This window comes from Lynx rufus, unplaced genomic scaffold, assembly GCF_022079265.1.
Source record: "Lynx rufus isolate CCGP_SWC_20201006 ecotype Redwood Valley unplaced genomic scaffold, mLynRuf1.p SCAF_4, whole genome shotgun sequence".
Classification (NCBI taxonomy): Eukaryota; Metazoa; Chordata; class Mammalia; order Carnivora; family Felidae; genus Lynx; species Lynx rufus.
Window position 1 is genome coordinate 8,544,340 of NW_025814856.1, and position 22,116 is coordinate 8,566,455.

Sequence of the window (22,116 nt, forward strand, 5' to 3'; positions counted from 1 at the left end):
TGTGGTCTGTTTGCCACCCCCAGCCCCAGATACACATCCTGAACACACCCACACCCTTCACGGCATCTGAGCCGTTGGGCCCACGCACGCATCAGAAGTTGAGACGGTAAGTCCCGTTCGGTGGGCATCCTTTAAGATCCCTTGAAGAGCCACAGGTTCTGAGGCTACGAAGCCAAGATGTTCTCTCGAGCCAGATGGGAAAGATGCAGATGTGTGCTAAGGTCTCCCCGATTCAGAAATGTCTCTAGTAGTGTAGGAAGGTTATTCACTGAGGTTAGGGAGCCCATCGAATCAGAAAGCGTTTGCCTTGGGGTGGAAAAGGAAGTTTCATCCCTGCCCGGGGCAGGTCTGGCCGCTCTAGTCACTAGCAAGAGCATCCAGACAGACGTCCTGGGGAGGTGATCAGGTGGGATCTCGGTCCCCAGGGAGGCTCGGTTGTACTTGAGGAACACCAGCCCCAGCCTCGGCTGCCACAAAGGGTTCTGACAGCCAGCAACACCACCACCAAAAATCCAGAGGTGACTGATCCAGTCACCTTGGGTAGCAGGAAGTCTTGTCTGCCTTAACATGCGGGCAAACCCAGGTACGTGCGAACACCATCCCCTCCCAGAAGTGCGCCCTTTAACCTCAGGAAGACTTGGAACAGAGTACAGAGAGATCAAGAGAACCCAAACCTCTAGTGGGTTTGCATGAAAAAGGGAATCGGCACATTGAACACGGGTTCTTTTTAAGGTTTGACAAGTCAGCCTAACGGAACAACACCCTTGTAACAGGCAGCACTTTGCGATGTGTAAATGAGCCACTAAGACGCGTGGTTCTGATGCGGGACTGCGTCACGTGCGGAACGGAAACATCTGAGATGGCAATCTAAGGTTCGCGGCACTTACGAGTTTTCCTGGCTCGTAGGAATCACTCGGGCAAGCTCTGGCAAAGCCCTGGAATTTACAAACACTGCCTTGTCAGTGACCAGGTGTACATTAGAGCCCGGCGGTACTCGGGCGCCTCAGAAGTGACTTGCTCAGCTCCACTGCTGAGGCGGTTGCCTCCAGTGGGCCGAGAACGAGCAGAAGACGTTTAGACTAAACTTCAAACGCTCAAGGAAGAATCAGGCTTGGGGTTTTTCAGCCTCATCCGCCGTGAAACCAAGAAATAAACTGGACTAGTCTTTTCTGCACCAAATCCTGACCACTGATACCCTTACTAGGCGCGTGCCTGTGCACGTAGGTACACACCCGGGACCCAGCATGTGCAAGCAAGGGGCTCGCAACAGGAGTCCCATTTAGGGGACAGGCACGAGTTAACGAGCCACAACACACAGTAAGGTATAGACGTGTATTTAAAAAAAAAAAAAAAAAAAAAAGGCTGGGATTTTTATTTCCAAGTTGGCACGCGCGGAAGGCACAGGAGCAAACGGCTTTGGGGCACCAGAGTAGAAACGGGGAGGGGCGGGTCTGAGGTTCCCCTACCTCTGCCACCTCCTAAGCACACTTGAGACAGGACCAGTGGCAGGGGCTCTGGCCCAGGGCCCCGAGGGTCCCACTGGCTCCGGATGAGAACCTCGAGACCAGGAAGAAGCCCCTTCTCCCAGGGGGCAGGACCCTGCCAGCTCCCACAGCTAGAGGGACCGGCGCCCTGGGGAGGGCCGGCGTCAGAGGGAGAAGAGCAGGATGAGAACCAGAAGAAGCACCCCCAGCAGCACGACGATGGCACACCACTGTCGGCGATCTGGGGGAAAAGGGTCAGAGGTCACGGGGGGGTGGGGGGACGAGGTACCACCTTCGCCCCCCACCCACCACCCCTGAGCTGCCTCCCCAACGGGGCTTACCGTTCGTCATGTGGGATACTTTGGCCATCTTCCGGAGGACCCCATCCATCCGGGACTGGGTGTGGTCCATCTCGTGAGCAAAGGCATCCAGCATGCTGTTGATACCGAGATGGCGTTAGCCTCCAAAAGTTCTGGCACACCAGCGCGGCCAGCTGAGGGCACCCAGCCCACCCCCAGGATCCTGGCCTCACACGCCCTGCTCATCCAGCTCCTCCCCAACACGGCCAGACATGTGCTTCAGAACCCGGATGCTCCCGGACACCATTTCCAGCTGTTGATTCTGTTGGTCCATGATCAGCTGCAGATTGGAGGAGTGGGAACTGCCGTCAGCGGGGGGCCCTGAGCTGTCCGGAGGCCCCTCCGGCCCAGGATCCCCGACTACCCGCACGAACCTGCTGTGTGGCCTGCTGCTCCTCAATGTAACGAGAGGTGGCTGCGGCCATGCTGGCGTCCAGCAGGTCGCTGGATGACTTTGGGGCGGCTGGCTTGCCTGTCAGCATCTATGGGGGCACAGACCACAGGTTCAGGGAGAGAGGGCCACTCACAGCAAAGCCAGACACAGACTGGTGGCAAATCTAGATGGCTGTTGCTCAGGAAGGTGGTCTTAGGAATGGGATAGCCTGGGTTCCCCAAGCCCACCGCTTGCTATCAAGGTGACCCCAAGGTCCTATCAATTGACCTCCCTATGCCTCAGTTTCCTCCTCTGTAAAACGGGGAAGTTCCTGGGGCTGGAATGCGGATTGCCCCAATCCATGGTGGACTCATCATATAAACAGATGTATTTAAGAATTTGGACTTTGACCCTCAAGGCAGCACACCTGGAAAGCCCGTGGGCACTGCTATAGGACCCCAAGCCCGTGCAGGTCTCGGCCCTACACCCTCCCAGATCCCACATGGGCATCCCATGACGGGTTGGAGACAGGCTGGATGGACACACAGAAGAAAAAAGTACCAACAGAGGCAGCTGGGGGAGTGCGCACAAAAGGCATACGCAGGCACATACAGGGCAGGCACACCCACGGAGGGAAATGGTACGCAAGCGACTGCAGATGGGGATCTACTCAGAGGCCAAGTTCACAGGCTCAGAAGTGCCAGGTACAGACACAGAAAAAAAAGGTAGGCATACATCCTGGAAACAGTGACGCAACAAGCAAAAAGAAAAGAAAAAAGAGAGAGGGGGTGGGATACAGACCCGCACTAGGAGGCAGAAAGGATTCTACACCCAGAAACAGCGGGCAGGTAGACACCCAGGAACCAACTGCTCAGAGAAGATGGGCACTGACACAGAAGAGACCGACTGTTGTACGTGCAAGGGAGACGAGTGAACACACACAGAGGGCTCAGGCTTGGGCTCGGGTGGGTGAGGATGCTGGGTCCGGATGCCTTACCTCTCTCTTATTCCTCTCCATAAAGGCTATGGCTGCCGGGCTGACCATATGGTCCTTCATATCCTGGGGGGTGAGGACGCCATCAGAGAGTAAAGATACTCCAACCTCCCCACACTCGCGCCACCGAAAACTCTCCTCACCTGGACTGCCTCCCGCATCCGCTCCACGAACACCTTTCTCTCCTGCAGGTCTCCGGCTGGGAGCTTGAACTTTCCCGGGTTGGCTTCCACTATGCGTAAGTCGCGAGTCAAGGGTCAAGGCCAAAGCCAGACATGACCCCCTCCTCTGCCTCAAGCCCTCAACTCCACCCAGGTGTCCGGTTGCCCCCTGCCACAACAGTGGGCTCTCCCAGGACGCCTTGCAACCCCCCAGGATATCGATGGTCTCCTCCAGGTCCTCGAGGTCCCACTCGATGCTGCGCAGGCCATTCCGCAGTTCATTGGTCGTCCAGTCCAGCTCCTCGCGTCCGACCGCCGCGTCCTCTTGCAGGAGCTCGCACCAGCGCTGGTACAGCCCGCGGGCCGTGTTCACCGCCTTCTGCACCTCGCTGCCGGGCAGGGGCACACACAGCGGTCACGGCTGGGGGCAGGCGGTCCTCCCGCCGGCCACTGCGCCCCCAAACGAGTCAGGGCTCAGGATATCCTGATAACCCCCTGCGCACCCAGCCCACTCGGCCACGGGTCTTCCCTGACCCGCGCACCCCGACGGCCGTGCCCAAACTGCCTAGCACGCTCTGCCGGACACGCGGGCATTGGTTGGCGGGGGGACCGAGCACCCTCTTCTCTCCCCCGTTGCTGTCACTCACCCTCGGACAACAAAAAACGGGTCCTCAAGAGACATGTCACACAAACCCCGCCCGAGGCCAAGCCCCCCTCCCCTCTCGGCTTTGGTAGCGGGTTCCCTCCCAGCAAGAAGGGAAAGCGCCGCCTCCCCCGCCCCCGTCACGTGACCCGCATCACCATCGAGAACCTGGACGCCAGGGTAGACAGAGAGGCCGAGGCCTCGGAGGCCCGCGCTTCCGCCCTCCTCGCGGCCATCTTTATTATGGGCAGAAACAGCTTCGCGTCCCCGTAGCTCGTCGCGCCCGCCCCCAGCAGAGTCCCAGTTAAGTCTGGCTGGGTTGGGGGTCGGAGCTCCAAATCTCTCGGTTGGAGGGCTAGCCCTTGGCATTGTTGCCGCAGCAACCTCAGTTTCCCTTTTGGGCAATGTGAATAATAATAACCTTCTTCAAATCAGAGATTATGACTAGGGAAGGGGATCATTCGATTGGTAGAACCTCTCTTTTTTTTTAATGTTTGTTTATTCTTGAGACAGAGAGCAAGCGCCGGGGAGGAGCAGAGAGAGATGGCGGGGACAGAGGATCCCAAGCGGGCTCCACGCTGACAGCAGACAGCCCAATGCGGGTCTCGAGCCCACGAACCCCAGGTCGTGACCCCAGCACGACCCCCAATTTGGGGCGCCCCCAATTTGAAGACGCTCTTAACAGACTTCCTGAGCCTGCACCTTGATCCTGTACTCGGAGATCGTCCCAGCCCAGAGTTGGGAAGGGGTGGGGGGAGAGGTAGTCCTCCCCACTTTACCGCAGGAGGTGGAGTGAGGTGCGGGCATTCTCCGGTGGAGAGTCTTGCTGGACTGCCCCTCCTCTTTTGTTCTACGGAGGAGGGCGCCCCAAGATCGCCCTGGGGTGGGGTGGTTGTGAGTGGGAGCCCCAGAGATGCTTCTGGGGTGTGGGATCTTTCTGCGTGCGAGGCAGGAGTCGAAAAAAGGGGGCGTGGTGGTGGCTTCTGTATACAAGAAAGTTCTCGGTGTGTGGGGTCTCCGTCTGGGGAGGGACCAGGAATGTCTGGAGACTCATAGAGTGGATCCCTGTGTGACAGAGGCGATCTGTGTGACAAGGTCTCCGGAAAAGCACTCTTTTTTGGAGGGGCGGGGGGAGCCATCACTTGAGTGGGGTCCTAGTCTGTCTCTGGGGAAGTCTGGGCAGGATGTCTGAAGTTCTTGGAGAGCCTGTGTTTCGGAGTCTCTCAGAGACAGAGCCTGGGCTGGGAATATCATTGTGGATTCGCCGTGGGGGTCCTGGGGGAGATGGGGGCGTCCTCAGCGGGTCGCCGTAGTGTGTGGCAGGATCGATGACTAGGGACAGTTTTTGGAGGGGTCAAGAAGATAAAATTGTTGAGTCCTTAGGTGCAGGGGGTGGGAAGGCGGGGCGTGGGGTTCTCCAAGGGTGCATGATTTGGGGGGGGGTGGAGAAGAAACACCTGGGAGAGAACCTTGTAGGGAGAAATAATTGTGTGGGTCTCTATGGGGGAACAGGGACGAATGGGTCCTCAGCGAATCGCCCCTCGTGTTAGCAAGGTCTTTGGGGAGGGTCTCTGGGAGATGGCGTCAGTGGAAGCCCAGAGATCGCCCCTACCTGCTGGCGGGGGGCTTCCCGGAGAGGCGTCACGCCTTCTCGGCCGCCGGAGGGAAGGAAGCGAAGCCTTCCCCTCCTTTCCCGCCCGCCCCGCTAAACTCTGGTCCGGAAGCCCGGGACTACAGCCTTCCTTAGCGGCTGGGAGCGGGGGAGGGAAGGGGAGGGGGCGTGTTCGGAGGCCAGGCACCGCCCCCGCCCGCCCGGAAGGAGGCTGCCTCGGCTCAGAGCGGAGATCCCGGCCCCTGTCCTTATATGGGCAGCCGGAAGCGGCTCGCGCGCCTGCCCTACGTCATTATACCCAAATTTAGTCGTGGAAGTCTGGCGCTTCCAGTGGCCGGAAGACTCCGCTCTCCCTTCGGCGCGGCAAGCGGGGGAGGGAGACGAGCCTTCCCTTAAAGGGCCCTTGCCACGAATGAATGGAGCTATAGGAACAATTTTGCATCTTGTTTTGGAGGAACTGGAGCAATAGGGCGTAGCGGAGGGTGGGGCCGATGTTTTCTATCTATCCGCTCTATCTCTGCCTTGCTCAGTTTACAGCTCCTACCCCAAGCACGCTTCCTGGGGCGCAGGGGCGGAGCAGGGCCGTGTTGTCTAAGGGGCGCAGCCACGTGTTCACCCGGACTGTCCTGTAGCCCGGGTCCTGCGTCCTGCGAGCACCCAGCCCACCCGTGGAGCTCGAGTAGAGGAAAGGGGCGGGGGGTGTTCGGTGTGGAGCGCAGGAATGACACCCAGGGCTGCGTTCGTGTCTGCAGACATCCAATGCCCGTGGAGTGGGCAGCTACGCCTAGGAGCCAGCCCCCGCTGCCCGCCTGCTTACTGCCTACAGAGAAGGAGTGAGGAGGGCTGGCTTACGCTAGAAAGACGCAAGAGCTGGAGGCCCCAGTGTCCCCTTTCACTGCAGTGGCCGTTTATTCGTTTAGCAAACATTGGACGGGTCACTCTGTCTCGATTTCCCCAGCGGAAGAAATCAGGTACAGCAGTACCCTCCGCGGAGTGGAGGTGAGGCATTTAGTAAAGGAAAACCCTTAACAGCGCCTGACGGGTAGTAAGTGCTTTCGTAAGTGTTAGCACGGTTACTGATTCAAAAAATACGTATCGGTTACTGATTCAAAAAATATTAACTAGACACCTAGTAGCTGCTAGGAACTGTGCCCACGGGGGATATACCGGTTCGAACCCCGGTCTTCCCCGGTGCGAAGGGAAACTCGCTGCCTACAAGCCACTGGGGCTTCAAACGCAAGCACGTGGGTGGACTCTGATCCCCCATCCGCCGCCCTGCTCTTCTGGGCCCGCGCGCCTGCTCATTGAGGGCCCTGGGAAAGGAGACCACCCCGAGAGCTCTGCGTGGACTGGGGAATGCTCCCCCACGCCCCGACTCCCTCCCTTCTCCCGCCTCGGTAAATTCTACCCTGTCGCTTTAAGGAGTCTCTCGCCGTGGTGCGTTGGGAAGCCCGGATGCGGCTCTCGGATTGGGCGGGGCGTCTCCGTGACTTCACCCCGGGTACAAAAGGGCCCGGGTGGCGGGCGCCGGGGCAGAGCGTCCTAGCAGTGTCACGGCGTGGGTTGGCGCGAGGGGAGAAGCGTGAACGAGCGCGTAGCCCGGAGTGCACCTGCTACCTGTCCTGCCCAGTCAGGGAGCCCCCGCCGTCCTCGCCCCCGCCGTCTAGCCGCCATGGAGGTGCAGAAGGAGGCTCAACGCATCATGACCCTGTCGGTGTGGAAGATGTACCATTCGCGCATGCAGCGCGGTGGCCTGCGGCTGCACCGGAGTCTGCAACTGTCGCTGGTCATGCGCAGCGCGCGAGAGCTCTACCTCTCGGCCAAGGTGGAAGCCCACGAGCCCGAGGTGCCCTTGCCGCCCGTCCGCTCCCCTGATCCTCGCCTGCACCAGTTGCGGGAAGCGGAAGCTGTAGCCGAGGCAGCGCCCCCCGACGGTGAGCAGCCTTCCCCGGAGCCCATGGACACGCGGGAGGCGCCGGGAGCCGCGGAGACCCCAGCTCCCTGTGCCCCGCGCCCCACCAAAGTCAGCCGCAAGCGGCGGAGCAGCAGCCTGAGTGACGGCGGGGACGTCGGACTGGTCCCAAGCAAGAAAGCCCGTCTAGAAGAAGAGGAGGAGGAGGCAGGGGCCTCTTCGGAGGTCCCTGATCGCCTGCAGCCACCTCCCGCTCAAGCGGAGGGCGCCTTCCCCAACCTGGCGCGCGTCCTACAGAGGCGCTTCTCTGGCCTCCTGAACTGCAGCCCCGCCGCCCCCCCGACGGCGCCGCCGGCATGCGAGGCAAAGCCTGCCTGCCGCCCTGCGGACAGCATGCTGAACGTGCTCGTGCGGGCCGTGGTGGCCTTCTGAGGGTCCCCGAGCGGCGCTACGGGAGCCCAGAGCGCGGGCCGAACCGTCGGCCGGAGTGCGCACACCCGAGGCGAGGCCCGCCCCCGGGGGAGCGCCCGCTGAAACCGTGGAGAGGAGCTGCCGCCCGGGCTGCTGAGAGGCCTGAAGAGGGACTCTGCCCCCGGGGAGCCGTCGCCGCCTGTGCGCAGCGGCGGCGCCGAGGAGCCTGAGCGGGGAGCGCGAGCGCCTTCCGCCGAGACCTGCTGCGCCCACAGGTGCTGTCTTAACGGACTGGGACGTGGACCTTTCCCTCTCCTTCTGGGACTGGGAGCAGGGAGGCTAGGTTCTTTAAAACTCCTCAGGGTCGGACTTTATTTTTTATTGGGAGCTGTACTGCCCTTTCAAGGTTTTCAATAGTTGGTGTTTGCATTTCCAACCTCAGAATTCCAGGCAGGCGCTCCCTTCCCCCACCAGTGACATACTTGTGCAAGCGGTCATCGTTGCGTCATGGGGCAGACGTGGGGAGCTTCCTGTTGCCTTGCGTGGGTGTGGGGCCTGGGAGGAGGGTCTGGGGTGTGGACCGCCCTGGGGAATGGGAGGAGGGCGTCCTGAGTCACCTCGCCCCGCGCGCTGCGGGTTTGTGCCCCGCGCCCCTGCGCCTTCGGCTGTATAGCGGGGGCAAGGTGGGGGCCCGATTTAATTTCAGGTTACAATTTTCCTCATCTGGTGCGTGAGAGGTGGTTATACGTTCCCAGTCTCCGGCGTGACCGTCCCTCAGACACACAGACACAACCCAGACGATCCTGGTCTGAATCACAAAATTGGGTGGGGGTGTTTAGAGCGCTTGTAAGGCTGCGCTGGGACCAGTTGCTGGTGAGACTGGGCCAGTTTGGGAAGGGGAAGATTCTTGCCAGGGCGTGCTGAGGTCTGTTTACCTTTACTGTGGTGGATTCTGTTTAATTTCATCTATCTGGCTTTTTGCTAGAAACGCCAGATAGGAAAATAAAGACCATTTGAATAAAGTCTGTGCTGCCCGTCTGGTTTTCTTCCCTGATGGGGGAGGGGCAGGGTTAAGGGGTCAGGAGCTGGCGGCGGCTTGCTGGGGCCCCAGAAACCGGTCTGACCGGCTATCACGTGGGTAGAGTGGGCGGGATGGGGCTGGGCCCCCTTTTCTTTGCCAGAGCGTTTCCGTGCTGGGTGCTCTGGTCCTCTGACTCCTTCAGCTCCCCCACATTCGGTGGTTCCGTCGAAATCCTGCAACTCGGGGCAGGCGGGGGCGGGGGGGGGGGAGCGGAGAGGGCTTGACGAGTTCAGACCTTCGAGGGGGATTACCGATGGGTCCAGTGCCCCAAACAGAATTGGGAAGGCCACGCCTCCTTTGGAGGCTTTCGGAGGATGTCAGATCTCACCTCCCCCCACCCCACTTGACCAACTGAATCAGCTTTGGCGGGGGTCCCTCAGCTTGCGGGGGAGCTGAAGTGCGCTTTGGGGCGCCCTGTATACCCTTGTTCTTATCTCTGGCGGTACCATTTTGTGACTCAGGCTGGGAGGGGAGTTTCCCAGCCTCAGTCTCCCCATCTGTGAAGTGGGCCTCTAAACAGCTTCCCCGAAAGGCGGCTGTAGATTTAGAAACACCCCCCTGAGAGCCCTAGTTATTTGCTTTGGCTCTATCCCAGCTCCATTTTAGTCACCCCAGAGCAGAAAACGCTCATAATGTATCCAGTGCTGATTTAGGAGAGGGGCTGCGAGGCGTCGCCCCAGGGCGGGTGGCGGGGTGGCAGTTAGGAGGACAAAGGAGCCGCAGGTGCGGGCAGTGAGGGCGGCGGGAGGCGCCGGGAAAGCAGCCGCCCCGCCTCCAGACGGCTGGCTCCGGCCCTGCCAGCTTCCCGCGACCCCGGGGGACCTGACCCCGAGGCCGTAGGGTGGAAGGAGGAGGGTGAGATGGAGGGTGGATCCGCCCCAGAACTCCCGCCTCCGGCTCCCCTCCAGCCTCGTCCACCCACCCCGCTCCCCGCCTCCCTCTGGGTTCCCCCAGGGGAATCTAGCCCAGCTCGCCTCCGCGGCCACCTGGTTCTTTCCTGGAGAAACACGGGAGACTTAAGCGCCACCCACTCGGGGTCCTGACCCGTAACTCCCCAGTGGGACGTGGGGGGGGGGGGGGAGACTGGAGCCCCACACCCCAGCGGCAGTTCAGTGCGTTCGCGTGGGAGCAGCTCCCCTGAGAACCTGGCCTGCCCCGGGAAGTCCCCGGCGGCTGGGGAGGGGGCCCTCAGTGCGCATCCTGTCGCAGGAACCTCCTGGCCCTTCCTTCCTCCCCGGGAAGCGGTCGGGCTGATCTCCGCCCCACCTCCTGGGGGTTTCCGGGCTGGGGGCTGGAGATGATGAAGTGGGAGACAGGAGAAGCCCCCCCCCCCATCCCTTTAATATATCCCCCTTCCCAAGACCCCATTCCACCCTTCCGAATAGGCAACATTGAATATTCGTCACAATAACCTGGGTTTTCACACCGTTACATGGCATCGGATCACTGGGCTAGGCCCTCTGGGGGAGTAATTCATGGGACAATAGTTGTGAAAACTAAAAGTGTCACAAGTCCCTTGACCAGTAGAGTCCCCGGGGGGAACCTCAGGCCTGCAGCAGGAGGCTACAGAAGGCTGTTCATTACAGTGTTGTCCACAGTACAAATTGGAAACAACCTACACGCCCATCCCATCTAACCGGTCTGGTAGAATTCGGACTATCCATGCCTCCCCGGAGAATAAATGGCCTGAGCGGGGACAGATCTACACTCTCTGGTGACACCAACGGCTCAGAACCATGACGCTGAGGGACAAGGGCCGGCGGCAGACCTTGCGTGGGTGGGAACACAGATTCTGGAGCCCGCCCACCAGGTCTACTTGCTTGCTGTGCAGCTTTGAGCGAGTCACTTCATGTCTCTGGGCCTCCGTTTCCCTGGCTGTACACTGTGGGCAACCATAGCCCCTACCTCTTGGGGTCCGTTGCGAAGATTAAGTGAGATAATACATATAAAGGGCCTGGTGGGATGCCTGGCACACCGGAAGCGGTGTTATTTTATTATTGGTAGAACTCAGAATAACAGTGCCGTCCATTTAAAGGCGCATACAGCAATACAGGCATTTGGTGTGGCAATGTGGGTACAGATGCTGTGCTCATCCCAGAGAGCTGGAGAAATAGTTCCTGCCTCCAACAGCTCCGTGTGCATGAGGGTCAGCGTCCCCGCTCAGCTCCAGAGTTTGGTTTCATCCTCGGGATTTGACCGGGTTGACTCTTGCCTCCTCCCAGGCCTCCACACTTCTGGTTTCCTCCCACCTCAGGCCCTGGGCCTCTCTCTGGCTGTCTACACTCACCCCTTTGTAGGTAGTCTCATTCAGTCGCAGGGCCTTAAATGCCACTCTATGCCGGCTCCCAAATTTTGCTCTCCAGCCTGGACCCCCTCCCCCACCCCCAGGCTTTCTGTCCAAGGCCCCTTCCCATGTCTCCCTGGCCTCCCAACTGAGGAATCCTCCTTGGATCCCTTTTTCTCCTTCCTGCCCATGGCACCCAGTCACAGGTGCTGTCAACTTGACCTCTCATCCCACTCCACTTTCTCCACCTCCTGGCTCTGATGTTGGTGTGGGCTGCTGTTACCTCTCACATGGATCAGGGCAGTGGCTTCCCCCCTGCTCTCGCCCCCACAATCTATCCTACCCCGCAGCCACACAGATCTTCTAAAAATGCAAGTTGGATAATGTCACTCTCCAGCTCCCCTCTGCTTCATCCACCGTGGCCTCTTTTCTGCTTGGAGAACAGGCCAGGCATGTCCCAGTCCAGGGCCTTTGCACTTGGTGTTGCTTCTGTTTGCAATGCTCCTCTCCCAGACATCCATTCTCACTTTGTTCAGATCTCTGCCGGAATGTCACCTCCTGGGAGAGGCCTTCTTTGGCCATCTGATCTAAAGACGCTCCCCACTCTGCCTCCCAGCCCCTTTACCCCTCTTCTCAGGCTTCCTTCAAACACTACTCACCGTCTGGAAGGGTAAATTAATGTTCTAGTTCGCATCTGTGTTCAAATGTCCGTCCCAGGAATGCCCAACCCAGGCCTGGAAGAGTCGATGAGGTTGTCTGGGGGAGGCAAGTGCTAAGTGCTTAGTAGTTATTGTCGCATTTAATCAGTGGCTGCCCATGACTCTTAGCATAGAATTTACCAAATTTCAGACCGTTGATGGCCAGGATTTTTGTCATATCTGCAAAACAACTCTACTATTATTTACCTAAAAATTTTTCTGAACGTAAGCCACTTGTTAATCACGGACCATACTTAGAAGGTAACCTTTAATACAAGCTACAGTGAAAACAAAACAATGTCTTAAGATTCTGCTGAAACAGTAGCCAGTATGAGGGTCCAGACAGCTTTCTTAGTTAGGCACAGAGATTCGCCACGGTTTACGACACATTATTACCACAGGAGACAGGAAAGGGCCTATCTTCAGTCAGAAGACTAGGGAAAGTCTAAAAGCTGAAAAGAGAGAAACAAAGGGATTCGTCCTCTTATTTAAATAGCATTGAATCAGTTTGGCCACCGTTTTAGAGTTAGAAAAATTCTGCCTCTGGAAGAGAGACAAAGCTACAAGTGCCCCCCATTTTGGTCCAAGACCTTTGTTTACGGACGCTCAGATTAGGAGCTTTTTTTTTTTTCCCCTGTAACATCACAAAGCAATTTTATACTCGTTTCTGGGTTTGTCTCCTCTTCTGGCCTGGGGCCTCCTTTCGAGGCCAGAGACGAGTCTAGCAGGTGCTTACTAAGTGGTTTTTGTGAATGAATGATTCATTTGCAACCTCTCCTTTGAGACTGGTCCTTTTAACTCCACCTTTTACGGATGGGAAACTGAGGCCAGAGAGGATCGCCCTGCAGGAGAGCAAGTAAGGGACGGCTCTAGTCGTGTCGGCCACCCAAGATCCCCTCCACTCTCCTCTCGGCAGGACCTAAGGGACAGGCGCCCCGCTAAAGCCTCCGCAAACCTGTGAAAGGGCTGAGCCACAGAAGCAGCACCCGGACCGGTTTGCCCGGTTCCAGGAACCTGGGGCGAGGTCCGCGCGTCCGAGCCGGGAAGGCGCAGGCCTAGGCCAGGCGGGGCGGGGCCTCGATCTCCGCCAGGAAATGTGAGCCCTAGGCGGGGAGGTCGAGGTCAGTAACTACCACAACGCGGGGCGGAGCGATCGGGGTGTCAATCACAGACGGGGGCGGGATAGACGAGTTCACCTCGTCTCGCGCTCTTCCCCCCGGGTCCCGCCCCTGCGCGCCGCACCGAGCGACTTCCAAGAACTCCCAGCGCAGTCAGTGACTTGGGCCACGCCCCTCGCCCCCCAAACCGGTCTCTTCCGGAACGGATTCCGCCCAGGCTCTCCGCGCGGGGCGCCCCCCCCACCCCCAAAGCACGCCCCGCGGATGCGGGAGTGGGACTTAGGGGCCGGGCCGGAAGGCGGAGGCCGCGCCGGGGCGTGTGGGGCTGGGGGCCTGATCCGAATCAGGTAAATCGCGGAAGGAGCGGGAGGGAAATGGGGCTGCGAGAGCTTGGGGTTCATGCTACCCACCGCTGTCGTGAAGACTGCTGAAGCTCCCCACGTGTCCAGAGGAGCCCAGAACCCCACACCGGTGTCCACGGGGAACCAGAGCCCCCGCAGCAGTGTCTCGTGGCGCTCGGATCCACACACGTGTGCTCAGGGGGGTCCACACCTTCCCACCTGTGTCCACAATGGGTCTCACTAGGGCACTAGGGTCTCACTAGGGAACCTGTTCTGTTCCCCCAGGCTCAGCCTGGAGGTTTATTCCGCCCACCTCGAAATTTGTGTCCAGGAGAGCTGAGCCCAAGGCCTAAGGCCCTCCACCTACATACCCAATCCGTCCCTAGATCGACCCCCTCTCCCCCAGCACGTTTTTGGCTCTCAGTGAAGAAATAACCTCAACAGGGGCGCCAGGGTGGCTCGGTCGGTCAAGCGTCCCACTTCGGCTCAGGTCATGATCTCACGGTTCGTGGGGTCGAGCCCCGCGTCGGGCTCTGAGCTGACAACTCGGAGCCTGGAGCCCGCTTCGATTCTGTGTCTCCCTCTCTCTGCCCCTTCCCGCTTGTGCTCTGTTTCTCTCGCTCTCAAAATTAAATAAACATTAAAAATAATAATAACCTAAACATTCACTGCCCCCCTCACTCCTTCAGCTCCCTCCCGCACCTGGGCGGCTCCCCTGGCCCCCTGGGGACCTGCCTTTCCTCGCCCGCCACCGACTGGCACCAATTAATTTCCTCCTCCGTCTGTCCACCCACATCTGGTGGCCAGCTGCTCGTCCTCGCCCTGCCCGCCCCCAGGGTCTCCCAGGGAATTGCTAACAGCCCTCCTCCTCCTAGCGCCCCTCAAACCCAGGACGCCCTACCAAAGCACCCGCTTCCTCCACCCCCCACCCGAGGCTGCTAATCAGAAAAAGCTGACGGGACCTGGAGAAGAGAAGATCTGAAATGCGATGGAGGAGGGGCGGGGTGTGAAACTTTCTGAACCAGAGATGGGGGGGGGAGGAGCGGAGGCGGGGGGGGGGGGGGGGAGCGGGGTGGAGGGAGGCAGGAGCTTCAGTTGTACCTAAAGGCTCGAGATCAAAGCTTTCTGGCTTCCAGATGGGGACCGCGGGGAGGGCTGCCCACTCGGGGGCAGGCAAGGCTGAGCACCCCCCGCCCCTTCCTCGGAAAGCCCCCGGGGGATGTGGCGGTGACAGCTGTGCCCCAGCCCGCGCCCGGCGGGTTTCCTTTTCCTGCGCTCACTCTCCCGACTGGCTGGCCAGCAGCCTGGAGACACCAGTCCGGCCCTTTTGAAGGGGCTCCCCAGAGGGTCATCCTGGACGAGGGGGAGGGGATTGACAGAACAATGGGCTTCTGTAGCTGCTGGACGGCCAGGCGCTTCCTGTTAACCCTTCCCTCGGGGGTGCAGCTTGGGGGAGCATCTCAGGGGCCTGGCCTGTGGAAAGGGGCCCGGAGGGGATTTGTCCACCGAGCTAGCGAACAGGCCGCTCTTTCTCTCCCGACCCAGGTCTTGTTTTCACAAATGATCAGAAAGGGCAAGGCGAATGCACCCCTTGCGGTCCTCAGTGGAGTGATAGAGCCTGGTTCTCTGCTCTCTGGTGAGCTGAGGGTTGTGTCCACCCCCCCCTCGGGGGTGGGGGACGGGGCATAGCTAGCCTGGGAGAATCCGCTGTGCTGAGGGCTGAGACATCCCAGGATCTCTGGGGGGTGGGCTTGGCCCGGCCGAGGGACCCAGGTGAATCCAAGGTCTTGCCGCCCTGCCAGATGAGCCGGAGGTCACGACCCCCCAGCCAGTCAGTCGGCTCCCTGGTCCGGGCCTCAGTTTCCCTGCTTGGGAAGTTCTTCCAAGGGCCTGAGAGGAGCACAGCGCGATCCTAATGGGCCAGAGCGACCCAAGCTGGGGGTCTGGGAAACCTTTTGCTGTCTCTTGGAGCTCCGGGAAGATACGCTGGGGAATTGGCTGTTGTGTTCCTTGAGAATTCATGCGAAGTCTCTTCTGTTTACAGAGCTAGCCAGAGAGGTTCACCCTCAGGAGAGTCTGTGGGGCTCCAGGAGCTTCTGAGGGTCCCTGGAGCCCCAGCATCCGCCCCGGAGGCTTTTGGGTAGTTACAGGCCAGATAACATGCCCTGTTCTAAGAAGAGACTGCACACAGGGATGCCTCCCACCCAGTCAGGTGCTGTGCCTGGCCCTCCCACATTCTCAGTTACCCATCACTGCAAGCCTAAATCAGAACTAAAGCAGGCCTGGGGCACCCGGGCGGCGCGGTCCGCGAAGCATCCGACGCTTGATCTCCGCTCAGGTCACGATCTCGCAGTTCGTGGGTTCGAGCCTCATGTCAGTCTCTGCCCTGATGGTGTGGAGCCTGCTTGGGATCCTCTCTCTCCTGCTCCCTGCCCCTCCCCCACTTGTGTGCTCGCAGGGCTCTCTGCTGTCTCGCTCGCTGTCTCTCAAAAGAAACAAAAAAATTAAAGTAGACACTTTCACTGGCCTCGTTTTACAGATGAGGGAATTAAGGCCTAGAGCAAACAGTGTGTCTAGTAAAACAAAGTGCATTGTTTTTCTTTCTCTCCTGGATTGGGGGGGGATGGGGTGGGGGGCAGGGGTCACGTAGAGGCCCTTGTCCACACCAGTGGACTTTTGCTTGTATATACCCAGTGGCTTATCTTCCATTCACTGATAAGGAAAGAGAGCTGGGGTGGGGTGGGGTGGGGTGGGGTGGGGTGGGGCGAGGGCCACGGGGCCCCAGGTCTCCCTGCCACCACTGGGCGGCCTTTTCTCTCTCTCCTTGCATCCTTGGCCCACCACCCATCAGGTTGGCCCACCAAATGCCCTCTTCAGCTTTTTCACACCCACTTGCTGGGTGACTATACCATTTTTTCCTCCCCTTTCTGACAGCAAAAACCTCCCCAAGGGCCAATGTGTGCACATTCAACCCAAGGGCTTGAGGAGGATAAAGTTGGTTTGGGGGTTGGGGTGTTTTGTTCTTTTTTTTTTTTTTTTTTTTTTTGGTAATCATTATTTACTGAGCAAAACCAAACTTCTAGACTGCAAAGGCTGCTGCCAGGCCCCCTTGCTGGTGTCTGGGACAGGAAGTGGCTCACTGCTTTGCCTTTCAGACCGGAGGGCAGGCGGGGGGGGGGGGTGGGGGGGCCTGTTAGAGGCCCAGCAGCTGGGGTTCGGGCCCAGGCCAGCCTACCGCCAACCAGCATCCACCTGAGGCCCCCTTCCCCTCTCCTCCCCTCCCTTCTGTGGCCCGCCCTTCCGGAATGAACCTTGTCCTGGCTTCTAGCCACCGCCACCCCACCGGGGAAGGCAAAGCAGGCCTGCAGTTAACCCACTGCCGAGTCCCCACAGGCGGCAACTTTCAGACTCCTCGGGGTAGGGGTGGGTAGAGGCGAGGCGGGGGGGGGGGGGAGGGGGGGGGAGTCTAGAGACCCTTTCCCGCTCAGGCTCTGAATCCGAGCAGCGGCTGGAGTCTGCCACACTGAGTTCCATGTATTCCCCAGCTACCCTCCAAATCCCCACGGACACTGCCTTATAAACAGTCACCGGAATTTTCAAAGGGGCCACATGTGGTTTGGGACAAGGCATTCTCTTCTGAGAGGGGTGGGTGTGAGGCCGGTTCTGAAGAAAACAGAAGCGGGCCGTGGGAACGGGGCCCGCACTGGGACCACCGAAGCTTTCCTTTCAGCCGGGATGGGGGGGTGCGGGGTGGGGGGGGTGTCTTCCCCTCTCCCGCTTTGCTTTGCGTCCCTGTCCTCTGTGGAGCCCCGGCTGCCATTTGCAGGGCCCTTGGGGACGCTGTGCATCAATGGCTGCTTCCGGGCATCTTCGTATTTCCCTGTGCCTCCCTCCTCTCTCCTTAGGCTTGCCCCTCTCTCTCATGACTGTCTGTTCATCATGGGAGGGGTGTGGGCACACACATGCACCGTCTCCCAGCAGTTCCGCTGTGACTCAAGCCAGCCCTATCCCTGAAGGCCGGGAAGGCCAGAGCGAGGAGCCTCCCCCAGGGCCATGTCCCGAGAGCTTGGACCCGGGTTTCTGGTCGGCTGGGGAGAGCGGGCTCAGTCCCCTCAACACCGTGAGCTGAGTCTAGGCCCAGTGGGTTACCCACACGCTCGCTCACGCACACACACGCGGCTCCGGAGAAATTCTCTGTCCCTGATTGTCCTAGATTACCCTAGTGTGCCTGTTCCCTGCTCTCAGTGACTTCCCCTCCTTGCAGCTGGCCTGTATGTTCTAGAAAGCTGGGGAAAGTTCCTCAGCTAGAAGGCTCCTGCCAGCCACACTCCAGGTTGGCCTGGCCTCACGCACGCACGGGGCCATATGCTTCCCGCTTGGTGCTTGTGGCCAGCGTGAATCCTCCCTGAAACCTTCGCCTCCAACTCTCTTGCACCTGAGCCCATCCTGTCCCGTTGCCATGGCATCCGTGGAACCCAGAAGCCAGATGGTCTTATGTCCCCTCCTGCCCCTTCCAGGCTCAGGCCCTCCTGAGCTCAGCAAGAGTTTACTCAGCACCCCTGTGTCCCCAACGCACATTAAGGCTGTGTGCCCAGTAGCTCATCTGTTGCCCCTGGTGACTCCGGAGACAGGCAGTGACAGCACTTATCCAAATCCAGCTGAGAAGTGTCAGGGGTTTTTTGTTTTATTTGTGTGTGTGTGTGTGTGTGTGTTATTTTTTGGTTTTTGGGGTTGTGTGTGTGTGTGTGTGTGGTTTGTTTGTTTTTTAGTAAGCTCTATGCCCAACATGGGACTTGAACTCACGACCCCGAGATCAAGAGGCTCATGCTCTCCCCACTGAGCCAGCCAGGTGCCCCACGACAAATGTCAAATTCGAATTCAAGTCTGTGGGACTTGAAGCCTGAGGTCTTCAGAATGACAGCGGGATTGCCTGGCTGGCTCAGTCAGTACGTCATAGGATTCTTGATCTCGGGGCCATGAGTTCGAGCGCCGCGCGGGGGATAGAGATTACTTAAAGGAGAAAAAGAAAAAAAGGAGAATGACAACAACCATAGAAGCTAGTGCTTACTACTTAAAGTGCTCCACTCCCAGAGTCCTCACTGCTTGACTTATTATGGCATTCTCCTTGTTTCCCGTGGAGGAAACTGAGGCACCATGGGGTTAGATAGCCTTCCTCCTGCATATAGTCTTTACAGCTGAAAAGTGCTGTCGCCTGGATTCGAACCTGGGCACATGGCTAGCGTTTCTGGACTTTTTGTGGCCGGATGGCTCTCTGTGGTGGGGCTGCCTCGTGCATCGGAGGGTGTCGAGCATCAGCGGTGGCCTCCACCCACTAGGTGCCACCAGTGCATCTTCGTGTAGTTGCGGCAGCCGAGAAACGTCCCCCAGCGTGGCTGAATGTTGGGGTGGAGTGGGTGAGGCGTAGGCTCGCCGCCCGCCTTCCACTGCCCTGCCTCTCCCCACTGTGTGTGTGTGTGTGTGTGTGTCTTCCCAAATACAGATGTGGAGTCAAACTTGGGGCCTTGGCTGGAGTCCTGGGCACGGAGGTGATTGGCAGGTTCTGGCATCTTGGGGAGGGGCCAGCAGGGCGACCTTTCTAGGCCACATCCGCTCTACCTGGAGACAGAGGTGCTGGCCTCCCCAGCCCCTGGTGGCTGGACTTGGGCAGTGCCCCAGGTGGGTGGCGACAGGCAGCCCTTCCTTCCCGGTTCCCAGGGCAGCAGACGTGGGAAGCCCCAACCTGGCCTCTGGATGTACTGAGTAGGTGCTGGGGCGTGTGCTCTGAGACCCAAGGCCCTTGTGGGCGTGGGGGAGAAACCAAGGCTAAAGTAGGTCTCCCCGCCCGCCCGCCTGCCGCCCTGACATCCCACCCAGCCCTGGCTCTGTGCCAGCGAATGCCGGGATGGTGACTCACGAAGCTGCGAGCAGAGGAGGGAAGCACTGTGCAGGCTGGAAGGGAGGGGGGGAGGCCCCCTCATTCTCAGCTTTCCCAGCATCCCCATCACGACCAGGACCCTTGAAGCCACATCTCAGACTGGTCACACTGGCTCCCTCCCTCCTCCTCTTCCTCCACGGCCCCCAACCTTCCACTTGGATTTTTGTTCTTGAGACTATGCTGGGCAGAAAGGCGGAAATGAGCGTGGGGTGTGGAATGTCCCTGAGGTTGGAATATATTTAGGCCTGGACGAGAGACTGTGTGTGTGGTACCCAGCAGACCTCGGCGTCGGCCTGGGCTGGGGAGGGGTGCACACGAGGAGTGAGGTCCCGGCTCTGAGCCAGCGCGCGGGAGGCTCCTATCTTCTCTCTTAGAGCTTCCTGGTTTCCCAACCGCCCTCCCCCACCCCTGCCCCGGAGCCGGAGAAGGAGTGGGAGGAACCAGAGGAGGCCCGGTAAGTGGAGGCACACCCAGCACGGGTGCCAGCCTAGATCGTTTACAGCTGAAAACCCAAGGCCCAGAGAGGTTAATTGGCTTTCCCGAAGGTGCTCAGGACAGAAGCGAAGGTTCTGGGGTTTGCTTGCTGGCCAGCTGTGCCATTATTCGTGCATGCACGCATTCGTTCGTGCAAGTGCACGACCCCAGCCCCTGCCAGTCCAGAGGCACAACACGCAGGGCCGGCAGACTGGGCCGGGGTCTCGAAACCACAGCCCGCGGGCCACATCCGCCCGTCCTCCTCGCGGCCTTCTGGTTCAGAATGGTTTTTACATTATTAAGCAGATGAAAGCAAGAGAAAAAGAGTATTCCATGAGACACAGAATCATAGGAAATTACAGTTTCGGCAGGCGTAAATTATGTGGATGCAGTCATGCCCATTCACGTCCATATTGTCTGCGGTTGTTTTTCTTCTTCTTTTTTTAAAATCTTTTTATTTTTGAGAGAGAGAGAGAGCATGAGCCGGGGACGGGGAGAGACGGAGGGAGACACAGAGAGACGCAGAATCCGAAGCAGGCTCCGGGCTCCGAGCTGTCAGCACAGAGCGCGACGTGGGGCTCGAACTCAGGAACCCGAGCCGTAGTCGGATGCTTAACTGACTGAGCCACCAGGCGCCCCTACACATATCTCTTGAAGACCCTGCTTTCAATTCTTTGGGGACGCCGACCCAGAAGCGCCATTGCCAGGTCATATGGTGACTCTAATTTTGGGGGGAACCAGCATGCTGTTTTCCAGGGTACCCGCACCGTTTTATGTTGGTGGCAACAGTGTGCAGGGGCTCCGATTTCTCCACATTCCCCACTGACGCCCATTTGGGGTTTTTTGATGGTGGCCACCCCCATGGGTGGGAGGGAAGAGCACGGTTGTTGCCACAGAGACCCGCAAAGCCGAGCACGTTTCCTATCTGGCTCTTTGCAGAAGTTTGCCAATCCCGGGGCGCCTGGGTGGCTCAGTCGGTTGAGCATCCGACTTTGGCTCAGGTCACGATCTCAGAGTCTGTGAGTTCGAGCCCCGCGTCGGGCTCTGTGCTGACAGCCCAGAGTCTGGAACCTGCTTCAGATTCTATGTCTCCCTCTCTCTCTGCCCCTTCCCTGCTAATGTTCTCTCTCTGTCTCAAAAATAAATAAAAAAAAAGAAAAAGAAAATTTAAAAAAATGTTTAAAAAAAAAAAGAACTTTGCAAATCCCTGGACTGGGGGTCCAGAGGGTCCCCGTCTTTGGAGACCTTGTATGCACGTATGTATTTCTATTGAAGTCCCAATCAGTTGACATATAGCGTAATAATGATTTCAAGATTTAGTGATTCATCACTTACATGTAACACCCAGTGCCCGTCCCAGCAAGTGCCTTCCTTAATGCCCATCGCCCATTTAACCCATCCCCCTACCCAACAGCCTGCCAGCACCCCTCAGGTTGTTCTAAGAGTGTCTTATGAGGGGGGGGCCCTGGGTGGCTCATTCGATTGAGCGTCTGGCTTCGGCTCAGGTCATGATGTCATAGCCTGTGAGTTCAAGCCCCACGTCGGGCTCTGTGCTGACAGCTCGGAGCCTGGCCCTGCTTTGGATTCTCCCTCTCTCTCTCTGCCCCTCTCCCACTCATGCCTTGTCTCTCTCTCTCTCTTTTTCTCAAAAATAAATAATAAACACTAAATTATTTTTTAATTTAGAGAGTCTCTTATGGTTTGTGGAGACCTTGTTTCCTATCGGGGTGGGGGCCAGGCGGGATTGAGTGGCCACAGACACTGTGAAGTCAGATAGAGATAAACACTCCGAAGAAATACAATAGGGTTGTGAGAGAGGGAGAGAGTTGTAGGGGACTGGGGAGACTGGTGGCTGATTTGGGAAGGTGGTCAGGGAGAGCCCGTGGCAGGGGCACATTAGAATGTTCTGCTCCCCACCCCCCGCCAGGAAGGGAGAGGTCTCTGTTTGTTGCAGTCAACAGCCCTCATCTGGTCTCTTGCAGCCTGTTTCTCCCGGGCAGCGGGGGTTCCTGGGAGTCCACAGGGGCCTTCAGGGACTCCCGTGTGTCTCCACTGGTGGAGGCCCGGCCCTCAGTGGCTGCTGCTCAGGAGGGTGGTGGCGTGTGTGGCTTCCGACTGTGGCCGTGACCGAGTGACGTGTCTGAGGGTTCGGGACGGCGTCTCTGGGCAGTTTGCCCTGGGGATTTGGAAGGTGACAGATGTGGGGGGCCGGGACAGGGGAGGAAGACAAGAGGGA

The 22,116-nt window shown here is 58.8% G+C and overlaps 2 protein-coding genes across 3 annotated transcripts; one reads left to right on the plus strand and one right to left on the minus strand.

Moving 5' to 3' along the window:
• Positions 1-1,340: 1,340 nt before the first annotated feature.
• STX10 (syntaxin 10) lies at positions 1,341-4,109 on the minus strand. 2 transcript variants are annotated; one of them, XM_047095783.1, is made up of 8 exons: positions 4,019-4,109; positions 3,591-3,760; positions 3,354-3,448; positions 3,214-3,276; positions 2,218-2,325; positions 2,017-2,123; positions 1,826-1,920; positions 1,341-1,725 (listed from the first exon to the last, which is right to left on the minus strand). In XM_047095783.1, exons 1-8 carry the CDS (start codon positions 4,051-4,053, stop codon positions 1,649-1,651), a joined length of 750 nt encoding a protein of 249 aa, XP_046951739.1. In that variant the 5' UTR covers positions 4,054-4,109; the 3' UTR covers positions 1,341-1,648. The 2 variants fall into 2 exon arrangements, with proteins under 2 accessions (XP_046951739.1, XP_046951740.1); XM_047095784.1 differs by lacking the exon at positions 1,341-1,725 and having other exon boundaries at positions 1,832-1,920; positions 2,021-2,123.
• A 2,975-nt stretch (positions 4,110-7,084) lies between these two features.
• Positions 7,085-8,971, plus strand: IER2 (immediate early response 2). The gene has a single exon (XM_047096506.1). It carries the CDS (start codon positions 7,299-7,301, stop codon positions 7,968-7,970), a length of 672 nt encoding a protein of 223 aa, XP_046952462.1. The 5' UTR covers positions 7,085-7,298; the 3' UTR covers positions 7,971-8,971.
• The last annotated feature ends 13,145 nt before the right edge of the window (positions 8,972-22,116 follow it).